Source organism: Varanus komodoensis, unplaced genomic scaffold (assembly GCF_004798865.1).
Source record: "Varanus komodoensis strain SLA01 unplaced genomic scaffold, ASM479886v1 scaffold9, whole genome shotgun sequence".
NCBI classification, from domain to species: Eukaryota; Metazoa; Chordata; class Lepidosauria; order Squamata; family Varanidae; genus Varanus; species Varanus komodoensis.
The window spans coordinates 27,549,244-27,564,179 of NW_025336598.1; the positions used below are offsets into that span (position 1 = coordinate 27,549,244).

The following is a 14,936-nucleotide window of genomic DNA, read 5'->3' on the forward strand; positions in this document are numbered from 1 at the left end:
GATAGGATTGGAGAAGGTTTTAACACATTATTTCACTGAAGATCCCAAGAGATGAAAGAATGAAAAGGCACCATGAAGTTAACTGTCTTCTCACCAATATATAAAAGGGAAGTGGAAAAAGAGGCAAGAACAAGCAACTTCCTCCATTTCCAATACAGCCCTAAACCGATTTTATTTCAAACTGCTTTTGTCCAGGTTTGTTAGTGCCAAAATAATTTTCTATCTGGTGCTGCCTGTCTTCCTCCTACTTAAATCAAGATGCTAACATCACCTGCCTTTTCAGGCTTATTCTAATCAGAAGCAGCAACACAGGGTTTTTCCAGTATGCCGGGAGTTTTAAAAATCTATATATAGTGTATGAGAGAAAATAACAGTGCCTACATTCTGCTTAGTTTAAATCTAAGTACAGTAGTGAAATCACTCAAAGCAGAGCTTAGTTTGAGAAGGCCTGGGCTTTCAGTTGTCACTGCCACTTACCAGGTGAGCCAAGGAAGGGCATTTCATTCATTTGAACAGTTTCTTAAACCATGTTTGAAAGCTGTTCAGCAGGAATCTTATTTGGTCTTAAGTTCAGTATTGGATGCAACTGATGGCACAAGATAGCAAACGTCCATTCAACATAGGCAGATGAAACATTTGAAACAATATGATATGCTACAAATCTCTGTATTACGTTGTGTTTTGAGCAGCCAAGCCTCTGAAACAGATTGGCTGAGCCAGTGTGAGGACCTGGAATGGTGTTGTTTTTACAATTGGTCGAGCAGCTCTGAACTCTCAGTTTACAATCCAGCTTGTGTGAAGGGTGGGAATTTTGCCAGTTTGACCATGACTGAAAGCTCATGCTGCCTTAGGAAAAGAAGTCTGTTTGTGTGGCAGGTTGGGGCAGCTAAGCTGGGGGGCTGGGGACCCAGAACAAATGGAAAGGTAGAAACAAGCAAAGTAGGAAATGAACTGAGTTAAGGGTGAGGGAAGGAGAAAACAGGATGAAGAAAAGGGCAGTGGAGGTTTGAAACTGAGGTGACATCAGGAAAGGTTTACAATATGGGGAATGAGTAGAGGAGGGATACTGGAGGGTTAGGGACTGGCCAGGAAGGCAAAATCCACAGGTGACAGCCTGAAAAGCAAGAATCTGCAAAAATGGGTAAAGGCAGAGCCACAGAGAAAATACAACAGGCCACAACCCAACACCGAGTGTAAGAGCAGAAGGGAAGTGAAAATATTAGGGAAGCTTGTGGGTCTCGGAGCCAAGAGCTGTTAGAGCTAGACTCTAGACCAGGGCTCCACTGAACTTTGGGGGACAAATATTCCTAGAACAAAAAGAGAAATAGCGTGAGATGGGGATAAAGTTTTCCATAAAAAACTGCATTTTTGCTCCAAGTTATTCCTCTACACTGCACCTTCTGTAACTTCAGCAATATTAAAAAAATGAAGACAACACTCTTGCTAAGAAGGATTTATCCTCACTCTGAACAGGCCTTCTGATATGACATATGATCATGCAGCTAAATTTGTCTGTCATAATAAGAGTGAGGACAATGTGCAGCTCCTCCAACTGTCATGTTATTTTAAACATAAAATGGGTTTTTCTTTGTCAATTGCACTTACTTGGTAACTTATATAATAAAATGACTCAGTGTATGATGTGAATGTGAATCAGCAGCAGTTTCAGAGGTAAATGTGTAAGTAAGATTGAGGAAACATCGTCTCTGGTGTGGGTATGAAGCAACAATTTCGGAGGTAGGCGCATCTTTACCAATATGGGTGTTGTGCAACAGCTGCTTTGGAGGCAGCTGAACAAGAGATTACATCCACATCTCTCTAGGATGAGTGTAGCACAATTAAAAGCCACAGCTGACCACTTGGGCACAAAGCTGGAGTAAGCAGCTCTGGACGCAGCAGTCTTGTTTGCCAGGGTAAGCAACATTTCTTTTACATATCTTTTTAGTCATATTATTAATAATTACCATTATACTGGCAATTATATTATTAGCATTTGGGGTATTATCTTCCGATTACAGGACAATTCTCAGTGCCATCTGTACTACACAAGTTAGATATAGAATGAAAGAGGACCGGCTAATTCATAAATGCTAAAAGGCACATTTGTTAACTGATTCTAAGTGCTGGTGGGCTCCATCTCTGTTTCATAACCCACATATACTAAAACTCAGCTCGTGAGCACAAAGTCAGCTTGTGATCTCAAGTTTTCCCTGGAAAAGGCACACTAGGTGAGTTTAAGTTTACCACCAGCTGAGTAGGGGCCCTAAATCCTGAAACCAGTCTATGGGGGTTTCCTCCATGGCTAGAGAAAGGTGAGCAGTCTAAGTTACTGAAACAACGATTACCAAAATATAAGGGACACTTTCATGGCACGTGTATTTAAGTTTAAAATGTTATCCCTTTTAGACATAGTACTAATCTAGGCTCTAGACACGGCAGCTGTAGCTTTTGTTAACAGTAATTTAAGGAAGCTTCTGCATATTGTGATACTGCAATATTCTGACCTAGCATTCCAAACTGGATAATAAGCACCAAGAAATGGGGGTGGACGCGGGACTGAAATTCATGTATTAATTTAATCAGCAAATTCTTTGGCTGCAGGCCTCTAGCCTAGTTTCTATGCTAATAGACACATGAAAGCCAGCTGTAGGGATGTGAAGATGTCAAACAAAAACAAAGGATATGTAGATTTATAGAAGAAAAAGTGATCTGCCAATTTACAAGCCATTTCAGAAAAAACAAAATGAAAAATGAACACACACACCCCTGAGGTAAATGCTGGTTACTGGTGCTGAAACCTCCCTAATTATTGTAATGACAACCCAAGAGTTAGAGAAACCATAAGCTGTCAAGCTACTTTCACTTTTACGCAACAACCCACAATCAGCTCCTTCATTGGTTGTTGAGTACAGTGTCTGAACCTGGAAAAGTGGGTTGTTTGGGGGCTAATAATCCAGCCAATAGCCAAACAATAAATGATGGGCTTGCTCAGCTGCAAGATGTTTGGTTCTATTTTACTGAAATAAGCCTTCTTGTCTTCTATGAGCTGAACTTTTGTGATGCTAGAGAATGCTCATGGCCACTCTGATTGCAAAGATGCTAAACTGTCAGTACAAAAGACCTACAGCTGGGGACCATGAGCAGAAATACAAGGAGTGATCCAGTATTAAGCTGAGTATTCAAATCGTAACTGTGAATGAGGGTGACAATGATATTTCAGGTGAGGGCCTAAAAATGGACAATGGGAACAAAGAAGGCACAGCAACGACACACAGATTTTCATGCATCTTGCATCATTCACACCGTTACACTTGGCAGTTGTCATATTCGTAATTGATTCCCCAGTATTTGTTAGAAATCTTTTACCATATGGAAGTTAGCTGTGATCCATAAGCGGTTCAAGTCAACATACCCAAATCAATGTCAAACGGCACAGAGTTATCTCAAATGGGTTTGAGGTTGCACAAAAACTGGTAGTGGTGCCTTCTTCACCCCATGATCTCCCACTTGAAATGTCATGCAGCTCAGTGCTTTATACTTCTTAAATCATCATCACAACAGGTGGGTCATTCACGTTCCTGAAAGAGTCAGCTGCTCGTGCCCCAGCAGAGGTATGAATGCAGGTCCTCCGAGGTCCAAGAGTAGCAACGCAGTGTGCTGGACCACACAACCACCACCAACAGCTTGCCTACTTTACGGGTTTATTGTGGGGCAGCAGTGAGCAGACAGTAATGCAGAAATAATCAGACCAGCAGTGTGGCACACTGTGGAGCTGTAGATCTCACCGAGCCTCTATGCGGACAATCGACTGGTATCTGCCTAAGTGAAGTCGCATGCTGCGTCACTCTATGGCAAATTACACCTGACTGAAAAGGGTCACATTTCCCCTTTTGGCTTACCATACCGCAAAAATGTATGGTCATAAATCCCAGCAACTGGAACTCAGAGTACCAGTCTTGTCTGGTTTTCCCTATTTGAACAGTGACATCTGATCCATCATTTTCTACTACCATTCATAGGTTGTAGATTTTGCTTCCAACTCTTCATTCATGATTATCCTTTTTCAGTCAATTTGAAAAGGTTGGATTGAAACAAATATTATCCTAGACACTTTTTGCGACAAAAGATTCAGCAATTTTAATTGCATTGAATCAGACTGACTAAGACATGTGAGCTTTTGCCATTATGTCTTTTACTTGCAAAACTGTGATATGAATGGTCAGGATGGTTAGGGCAGATAATCAAAACAGAGAAATTTGATGCATGTCCTCAATCTCTGCAGAGAAACAGTACTGTAAAGCTGCTTCCGCACACTCCATACAGATTTTTAAAACTTTAACCTATAGCCTTTGTTTCCTCTGAACTTGTAATTTGGACAACACTGATGATTAAAAAGGGGGAGGAATGCCACCAAAACAAACAAACTACATCAAGAAGAAAAATGGGGTGCCAAAAGCACATTGTTCTTTTGGCACCCCATTTGTTCAATATCCAAATTTCTACCTACAGCAAGAGATGCAGTGCTCCTTCAAGCTACTCCAGTAAATAGCACTGGAGACTCTAGATCCAATAGTTCAGTCAGCTCTCGGATGCTACATTATTTATGTTAAAGTCTGCTATTCATCCTGAGCCTTGGACACACTGCAGCCATGATCTAGCCCCATTATGCATACAGTCAGTATGGAGAGTTCCTACAGGCCTCTACAGAGTCTCATTTCTGCTAGTCATTCCCTCTCATCCCTACCTTCCTCACAAGGTTGTTGTTGTGAGGATAAAATAGAGAAGGAAGACTATGCAAGCTGTCTTGGGCTCCTTGCCAATGGGAAAAAAGGCAGGATATAGATGTAACAACTGCAACCTGCAGTTAAAAAGATTCAGACTGGACAGTAATAAAGACTTGATCACAACCACTAGCAGTGGTAGCAGGACAGATTGCCTGAAGGATGCAGCACCACCTCTTCAATGTCCACGTTGAACAGAGCTTGTGAAATAAACAATGGTTGCTTCCAGAACTCTAGATACCATCCTTGCTCTTGGATCTCTGGATGTACTAAGATGATGCTAGATAGGACTGCAATGTTTGAGGGGTGTGTGGGCCTCATACCCAAATCTCTGCCTCTATGAAACTGCATCCTGGTCTGTAGGCTCCAGGTGCTACTCAGCTTGAGGAATGCTGCCGTTTTGAATTTCAAGAGTTTGCTCTTGACAGTGTGAAAAAAAACACACATCAAGAATAAATTTAGATCTTTCACATTCTATTTCATAGATCTCTTTGCAAGCTGATATACAGGAAGTCTCCCTTACAGACAAGTTCCATTCTCCAGAACATCCTTAAGCTGAATTTGTATGAAAGTCAGATCACATGAGTAAGCCAAATTTTTTTTAGTGTATGTACATATTTTACCTTTCTATGCATATAAAACACTGAAGAAACGCTTCCACATTCACTAAAACATCTTAAGCACAATACAGCACTGCAATAAAAATAATACATTAATAAAAAAGTAACTACAGGTCCTGAAGAGAGAGAGAGAGAATTTGTATATGTGTAGGTATACAGTATTGTAAAGAAATATTTTCAAAAGTTTTTAACACAGTTTAGGGTATTCTTGAGGTACCATTAATTCTGACATTGACTGAAAATTATGGGGATGGACCTGGTGCCAGAGAGTCTGGGTCTGATTTTGCTGCTGGAGAAAGGGAGGGTGGGCTCCCACTAGTGACACCTTCTTGAAGTAGGCCTCAAGCGTTGTTTGTGCAGCCATTTTGTTTTTCTCACCATTAATGGCCTTATAGCAGCTGAGGGCCTGGTTAGAAGGGCAAATCCTGAAGAAAAAAATGAAGGGAACTATGCATTCTGCACATGTTCTGAAACACACTGGCTTGGGTAGGTGCAGGCTGACCTCCAGAATGAAAAGCCTTGGATTCTATATCTCCAGGGAACTACACAGCCACTGATGACTTGTTACCAAATGCCTTGCATAGTTCTCTAGATATATTCAAGACTCTTTTCTCGAGATATCCATATAGGGTTTAGGGCAGTCCACACATTCATAAGCATGGGTTGTTCATCACCTGGATGTTTGTAAGCTGGGAACTACCTGTATTGAAATTATCAATAATTTTCTAAATAGAGAAATGTATTATATAAAATAGAGAGCATAGATTACTAAAGGAAACATCTGGCTTTGAAACACAGCATAGCTCACAAAAATTTGTTTTCAAAGTTAGGGCTCACTCTTGGAAATCTGTAAAATTAATAAGGAAAGCAGGTCCTTTTGAGTTTGTCTAGTCTAATAACTGCCATCTTCCTTGGTGGGGTGTGGGGGCAGGAATCTAGATTTAGAAAAAACAGCTATCAGAGCACAGGTTAAGGCTCTGGAAACAGATATCTCTCATTTTAGAAAACTGGTAGTGGGTTGGATCCAGATTTAGATGCATGCCGCAGGGTCAACAGAAATGGACTTCCTTGCCTGCCTGCTCCAGCCCACAGCAGCTTAACCTGTCCACAGCAAATGCTCCACAGAAGATCAGCCACTCTGCTGAATGCACTGAGCTGTTGCATGAGAGCAGGTGAGATCCCTCACCACCAGGCAGAGGCAGCTTTCTTGAGTGGAATTCAAGAATCCAACCCAGTGCAGATAATCAGTGGAAAAGCTAAACAAACTTAATATTTATTTCCAAAGAGGTGTCCCTACAAGCATAAAGGCAAGAAAAACTTGGTGCTTGCAGCATTTTACCTCCATTTACCTCCTCCACCTTGCAACCTGTGAAGTTCCTTACAAGCGGTTCAACCAAAGAATTTGCTTTTATTGTGCTGCAGAATGATTCATTGCAAAAATGCTTTGCTACTCTTTTCTTCTAGGTACTCAGTTTCCTTCCAATTTTCAGGTGTTAGAACAGAAGCTGAAAGCGATTTATTTGCACAACTGGCAAGAGGATGAGGAACAAGAACCCAAATTTTCTAGGTCAAAACCCAGTATTTTATATATCAGGCCACCAGATAATTTACAAGATGAAACTGGAGAGTTAATTTAGCAAAGCTGCCCACAGGACATTCTGAAACACAGTATGATGCATCTGGCAGTACTCTGGGTATTACACATGAGGAGGAGGGATTGAAAATGGAAGTGCTGGGCCACCCCCTCATGCTTTTACGATCCAGGAAAGGGAATGGCAGCAAGCATAATATACATAGAAACTTAAGGGAGGAAGAAGCTGGTCAAGATCTTTTCAAAATGTTCTTCCTGGGATGATGCCATGAAGAGTGGTCTTGAAGCTCAACCGGCAGAAAAGCTATATAGTAAAAAAAGGAAATGGCTCTATTACTTTCTGTAGAACCTCATGTGATCCTTGGGAAAGTATGAAAGTTCACAGTGTGAGTAATGAATTCACTTATGGGAAAACTTCAGAAAGGGGTGTTGAATCACTATTATGTTTTCTTTTTTCTTGGCTGAAATGCAAAGTAGCGGCTACCAGAAGGTTAATCAAGCTGCGATAGAAATTGTCTGTGGTATTGGAGAATACAGATAGAACTGATGCTCTGTTTTTCCAACTGAGTGCCCTACGTTTCTGGGGCAAATATTGAGAAGGGAGGAGAAAGAACTTTGAAGAAATTGACTTGATCTGCCTGGAAGTAGAAGACTTTTCTTCTGAATAAAAGAATGCCTAAGGATAATTTAATTTTGCACTAAGTACAACTTTTCCATGCAATCATACCACATCAAGACACGCAGTGGAGTTGCATCTGTAAAAAACATTTCTGCAACAAGACCCCATACCTTATGGCACATGTCAGGCCATAAGCCTTCCTTCTAACATGACAGTTTTACGTGTGTGGGGGGGGGGGAGGGGGGAAGATTTCATATTTGTAGCTCTGAACACACACACATACACTTCTGAGATAGTACAGTATGATGTCACTTCCTACAGACTGAAACAGCCTATGGCCTACTTCTAACACAGAGATCCATCTGAATGCATACTCCTCTTAAAATCCATTTTGCTTCACCTCAACATGGAGCCTCGTTTAGCCTGCTGTCCTTCTGGAAATAGCTGTGATGTGAACCGCAGCCTTGTTGAGGCAAGGTTTTTATTGCAGGTCAGGAGCAGCTTGAGGTGCATGTGAACCTCATTAGACTTGCATGTTCTGCACTGCAAAATACCTTGCAATCTATGTTTCTACTCGCACAATACATCTTCTGTCCATGTGAACAATCCCAGGGTGGCTCAGGTGCTTGCTCAAATCAAGAAATTGCATGGTTGAATTGTATCTGTGAACACGAGCTTGCAGAAGCTCCTATGATTGACCAGGGACATGGGAAAGCCAGGTTCTAGTCCCCACTCAGTCATGAAGCTCACTAGGTGGCTTTGGGCCAGTCCCAGATTCTCACCCTAATTTACGTCACAGGGCTGTTGTTGTGAGGATAAAAATGGAGTGAGGGAGACTATGTAAGCGGCACTGGGTGTTTGCAAGAGGAAAAAAAAGGGTTAGATATAAATGTAGTGTAGCAGCAGCAGCAGCAGCAATCTTTTGTATGGTATAGCCTGCATTTCCTTATTAATCATCCCTGAATTCTATATTTTTGTCTCCCATTCTGGTCCAAAAGGTGACGTTTGCAGAACTGCTCCTTCTCTTTCTCCCTTTGTGTAATTCTGCATCTCTCCTGATTACCTAGATAAGCATTACTAACTTCCATGCTGGGGGAGCAACACCCAATACCATTTTTTGAAAAAGTGGCGGTGGTGGGGAAGATACTTATCTTGAAGCAAACAAGACTGCAACTGTAAAAGCCAAAACCATACAGCTCCTCATAAGTGGATGAACACACAGGGCTGGGGGCTGGGGGTAGGAGAGACCAGGATGACAATAGGAAACCAAGCCAAGGCTTACAGTCCTTATAATACAATCTTTTATGTACTTATTCAGAAGTAAGTCCCATTGAGTGCAAAGGGATTTACTCCCAGGTAACTGTATACAGGACTGCAGCCTTAAACGACCACACACATGAAGATGCAAATTTTATTTCTAATGCAGAAGCACCTGAAAGGGGTATATGACAAAATATTAGGGTTAGCCCCATTGATTAGAATTGCTCAAGTCAGAAGGCAAGGCAATAAGCTGCACTGGTGTAACCCTTCTTTTGGATGTATACTTTCGATCAGGCATTTGTTCAGGGCTAAGATATTCGCTTACCAAAAGTGAAACACACTTTCCTTTAGGGAGAGTTTCAGATATTTTCCTTAAGTAGCAAGCAGTCCCAGTCTGAGAGAATGCACAAGTTCAGGGATTCCCTCTAATGACAATGAATGATGAAGTATAATTACAAATATTTTTGAAAGCCCACAATTGTGGGCTTTTTCCTAAAGAAAGGTACATTTTTAGTTTCAAACTAGCACAAATTACTGTATTTTTCTTACAACAGTGCTGAACTTTTATATGAGGTGCTCTATTTCTGAAAGGCAGACATGATGGATTGAAATAAAAGATAATTTATTGCAATGCTTACTTTCAAGTGCAGGGAGAAGCAGTGTAATTGTAATTTACAGTAGCTGTCAAAGAAAATCTATCACGGATGACATTAAAATGACTTATTTTGCCTGAGCCACTTATTGTTTAAATGTGCATAATCTAATAGAAACAGATTTCTTTTTTAAAAGTCTGCCTTTGTATTGTTCTAAGTTAATATCAAAACATATATTTATAAGTTAAAACATTTAGAAACCATTTATTGATACTCTTATCTTAGTAATTTTAACTACAAGTTTAAACTTGGCTTGATTTAACTGTAACTATGTCTGTATTTCTCTGATTCCAGAGGACCACTTTCAGGGATCTTGACTCGCTATCTTGCAAACTGTAATTTCTGCATGATTTTAATAAATTTAACCGATAAACCTTCTAAGGTACATGCAAAGAACGTTCAAATCTGGTTATGTTTCCATTATCCATTATCTGAATTTTGGTGATCAGCACAAAAGGATTGAGCAAAAATTGATTGGTTTCCTCTGCCTAGGCAATTAATAATTGTCATTATAATTTCTGTAAATGTAATCATTTGCTTTATTAGACATACAATAAAATATAGTATGATTCTTTAAGTTCTAGTCACAGGATTAAATAGCATTCTGGATTGCAGAATCTAGTCATATCTTTTCTACATATTAGCATAATGTGCTTTTCAAGGTGTCTTAAAATATATTCCATAAACATACAGAGTGCATTTGTGGGAAGAAGGCGCACATTCAAATCTTTACAGGTTTCCCAATCAATACCAGCAAGGCAGAAACATTTATATTTTCCCCACTGAATACTGGCTGTCTTGACATGAAAATAAAATGATAAACCCTATAGATACGGGATTGCAATAGGCTTGGAAAATCCTTCGATACATGAAGATTTAAACAAAACTAGGACATTGTAAGATGGAATAAAATATCAAGCTGGGGGTGGGGGAGCCCAGATGATCATAGTCTGTCATTCTGTATGCGACTGTGACTGCAGTCCAATCCAGATTAATTTGCTTTTCAACAGAGCTTTGCATATACATTTACATGCTGTGAAAATACTGACCTCTGCGTGAACATAGTAAAAAAAAAAGAGGAGGAAGAAAGGGAAAAAAGAGAAGAGAGAAAGAGAGAGAGACAGGAGAGGCGAATGCCACTTTCAATTCTGTTCTTCTCCCTCTCTCTTTAAATACAGCTAGAATTAATGTAGTGAATCTAATGAAACACATTATCCTGCATGGAGATTTATCAGATTTTCTGAGCAAACGCGGTACTTTGCTAGCACTGGCTGTAGTTCACCTGCGTGTTGGTGTGGCGTGTGGCTCTTTTTTGTAAAGAGTTAAGTCGTACACAAAAAAGGGGGAACAAAGGTCAGCACCCAGTCGCCACTTGAATGTGAGATTTTTCTTTTTATTCCCCTTGATGTATACTAGGCTCTGTGTTATTAGTCTTAATGATGGAAAATTGTAGTGTTGATACAAATCTTTTTTTCAAAGTAGTAGGCGGGAGCTCCATTTGTTAGTAAGTTTTTTTGTGACTAAAAGCCACGGACAGTACATTTATGTAGCAGTAAAAGGCCTAGATGCTCTTTCCATAGCAGAGCTAATTATTCCCACTGTGACCTTCCTGATCTACCCTATTCCTAGTACATCTCATCTGCACGCCTGTTCCTCTGTGTAGATGGTGTCAGAGAATATGAAAAACCCTATAATGAAACCATTTTCATGATGGAGAAAGGCTACTGGAGTTGCACTTGCTACAAAGGGGCTCAATTATATGAGTAATTGTGATAATTTTCTACATTCATAGCCTTCAATGGGGGAGGGGGGAAGAATGAGAGCCACAAAGGAAAATTACTTTAACAAGAAAGTACAGAGAGTAAAAATGGAAGAAGAGACAAAAAAAGGGGGGGAGAAAAATAAGCAGGGAGGAGAAAAAAAAGTTGAAAAAATAGATCTGGTAGGGAGGAATAGCAAGACAGGGAGAACAACAGAAATGCTCAAAAAGCCTATGTGCAGCTGTGTTGCACAATTAAATTGAATTTTTTTCCCCTGCAGTTGATGAATGTGACTACTGCAAATGTGCCTCTGTAGTTAGCTATCATTTGTTGTTCCGTGACAGGAAAAGGATAATTACCTCTCAGAGAGAATCAAAGGCTGACATGCCCTTTAGACACAGCCATGAATGCAGAGCTGGAGAGAATGCTTGAATAAGAATCTCGTCTCCTGTGCCCCCTTTGACTTGAGAATAAATTTTGTTAAAATGCAAGAGCACCACCAGTAAATTTGTTGAACCCTAGGTGTTCAAAAATATGGAGGTGCATCCATTGACTCATCCCATTTGCAAAAATAAAACTACATTTTGAATTCACTTCTATTATATTCATGGACAGTAAGATAGTGAGATATGCATTAAATTTCTTTTCCCAGTAGGGGTCTGATTCAACATTTCCTATGAAAGAACAGAAAGACACTATCCTTTTTCCCCAGGCTAGTTAGCCTATAATTTAAAACTGTCAAAAACACAATTTTATACAAAGTCTTCAATAAAAGCTTCTCAGATATAACCCAAAGTGGTTTTACTAAAGTTTGATTCAGACTCTGTTACAATATTTTTAAAGCTATAAATACATCAAACTGATATTTTGCTGCTCTCTTTTCTTATTTCTCTTAAAGTATTGGAAGATTCATACGGGGCTGGGGAGGGGGGAAGGGAAGACAGCATCTCCTCAGGATTCTGAGCAAAGCATGTTTTACAGACATCAAGATTCATCCAATTTCTCCCTCAACAGCATTTGTACAAATATTAATGAAAAGGCACATGATGCAACTTCCAAAGAAAATTCTGCAGGCAGAATAAAACACACACTCAGTAATACGTTTTAATCATCAGGAACATGATTAGCCACTACAGGTTTGTCATGCTGCACCAGGATCGATGTCTCCCCACTCCCCCCCAAAAAAGGAAGAGGAGAGCTCCTAAAGGGAGGTCTCCTGCCTGTATATTTGAATGCATTTAGATATAAAAAGGGAAATATTATCCTAAGACTGGATCTTTTTAGAGATCTTTAGCAGTTCTTCATTGTATTTCTAAACTCCTTGCTGGCACGATTGACCATCTAATAAATGCATGAATCCCCAGCTCCAGTATGTCTAACATGATTTTATTAAGATAGTAAAAAAAGCCACCAATCATTCCAGTTAAAGGTAAGACAGCAGCCAGTTTTAGAAATGTCTCTGGCTCTTTCCACAGGTATCTCCACTGACCCTGCCTAGTGTAATTTACTTTTTTAAATCCTCTCTTACCCAGGTAACAACATTACAGCCTGGCAGTTCACATAGTGATATCGGACTGAAATGATGGTTCTGAATCATAAAACATGTCATCAGCTTTATACCAAACCACCAATAACCTTTGTCCCACTTGCCAGCCTTCCCTTTACTTGTCAGTATAAGGCTTACCTGATTGTGTTTCCAATTACAGAGAAAGGAGTCCCAGGTCTGCAAGCTGCAATTGCTTCATCTCTACATTTCCTAGCAACCTCCACTAACTTTTGACCAGACTCATCCACATTCCCCACTAACATTGTTTCGGAAGTGTCACCATGGTAGCCATTGAAATATACCTAAACACATGCAGAAATGCAAGAGACATCCATGTGTTACTGACACTCTTACATGATACTGTAAATAAAGTACATTCTTGTTTTTTTCATGCACATTTAAAGACAGGTATAGATACAGGTATAGGAAAAAATATAGGTATATCATAGAAAACAAAGGAGGAGTAAGAAAGCCATGATAATGGGAAAACAACAACATTTAACTGAATCTCAGCTACAGATTTTGTAAATGAAAATTGTTAAAGGTTGCACAGTGAGGCTATTCAAATCTCATTTGCATCAATGGGGTTTTAGCAGTCATAACTGTAAGGCATAAATGTGGGTTTTCCCAACTAGTAAATGTAGGAAAGAAGCCAGAAGACACACTGGAAATGCTTAAAAAGATGCACATATTATCTTTATGAAACTGATGAGGTGAGGCTGGGGCAGGCATAATCCAGGTGAGGCCTGCGAAGGCATAATCCGCTGTGTGAGCCAGATCCAGGCTACCAGCTGAAGAACAGGCTCCTGCATGGAGAAACTACTTGCTAAATACATTTGAATCCCACAACCCTTGTCCTGAACGCCCTCCTCCTTTTTCTAGAGGTAGGCAAACTGACACTCTCTAGATGTTGCATGACTACAGCTCCCATCACCACTGCCCATGCTGACTGGGACTGATGGGATTTGGAATCCTCTAAAAACTGGTGGGTAACACGTCGCCTAACCTTAGTACTATGTGGGGTGTGTGATCAGGACCAATTAATGGGAGAAAAGATGCCAGCACAGCATCTATGGGGATTACAATGCCCCATGTCCTCTCTGCATAAGAAAACATAACATCTGGATTTTATAAGTATTTCATAGACTAAACAAAAGTACAGTGCACAACCTTTATCCCCTATGTGGGCAGCTATTCATTCCAGTTTCAGCTTCTCAATAAAGTGTACCTATGGACTCCACCTGTTGTTTCCATTACCAAGTGTGTGGTATAAAGTATTTGCTAGCATGTATCCTATAGTATGTATCGAGCTGTAATAATATTTAAAAATTGGATTGCCACTTTTATTATGACCTATAGTTTGAATATAGTGAGCCATTTTTAGTCACCACCTTTAAAAATAGTGCCTATAACTATTTATTGTTATAGGGATTTGTTTGTTTTCTTTATCTGACCAGATTTTTCTTTAATAAGGGGAAAGACTGGTAATGGCAGCAGCATGGACTTCTCTGTAATAGAAATGAAATGCTCTCAAACAAACAAAGCCTTATTTTTGTCAATATGGTATTAAGCAACTGGGGGTTTTATCAGTAACTAAATAGTTTTAAGCTAGAGCACTGTATAGATTTCTCAATGGACAACAATTCCATCATAGCATTGTAGAGTTTTACTATCTGAAGTTAAAAAGCAACACACAATAAGCTACTCTACAGCCTAAGAAATGTATTTGAGAAGCATTATTTTAATTGGCTATCACTTTCTGAAATGCTTCTTCCTGAGCTTAAGTGCAGACTACTTTTCTGAGACTGAGCCATATAAAGCCTGAGATATTCAGCGCTTGCTTCCAGAGAACTAAGCCCCTTTGCACAGAGCGAAACTTACTTCCAAGGAAATATGCATAAGCTGAAGCGACTTTCAAATTGAGAGAGAGAGAAACCTTAAAGAAAATGAATGTCAGCGACAGTTTGGCATACTATCTTCCAATAATAGTGTGACTTGCGGCCTGAACATATGCATCTTTATTCAGAAATGCATTCTGCTGCATACTTACTTCCAAATAAGCATATACAAGGTTGTAGCCATACGGCCCCAGGTCATACATAGAAG

At 39.9% G+C, this 14,936-nt stretch overlaps 1 protein-coding gene across 1 annotated transcript in view; it reads right to left on the reverse strand.

Moving 5' to 3' along the window:
• The window catches only part of METAP1D (methionyl aminopeptidase type 1D, mitochondrial), a 99,939-nt gene that overhangs the window by 7,531 nt on the left and 77,472 nt on the right, over positions 1-14,936 (reverse strand). The window contains exon 6 of the mRNA XM_044418043.1: positions 12,969-13,132. Coding sequence (XP_044273978.1) covers positions 12,969-13,132 — 164 coding nt within the window. The remainder of the gene's footprint in view (positions 1-12,968; positions 13,133-14,936) is intronic.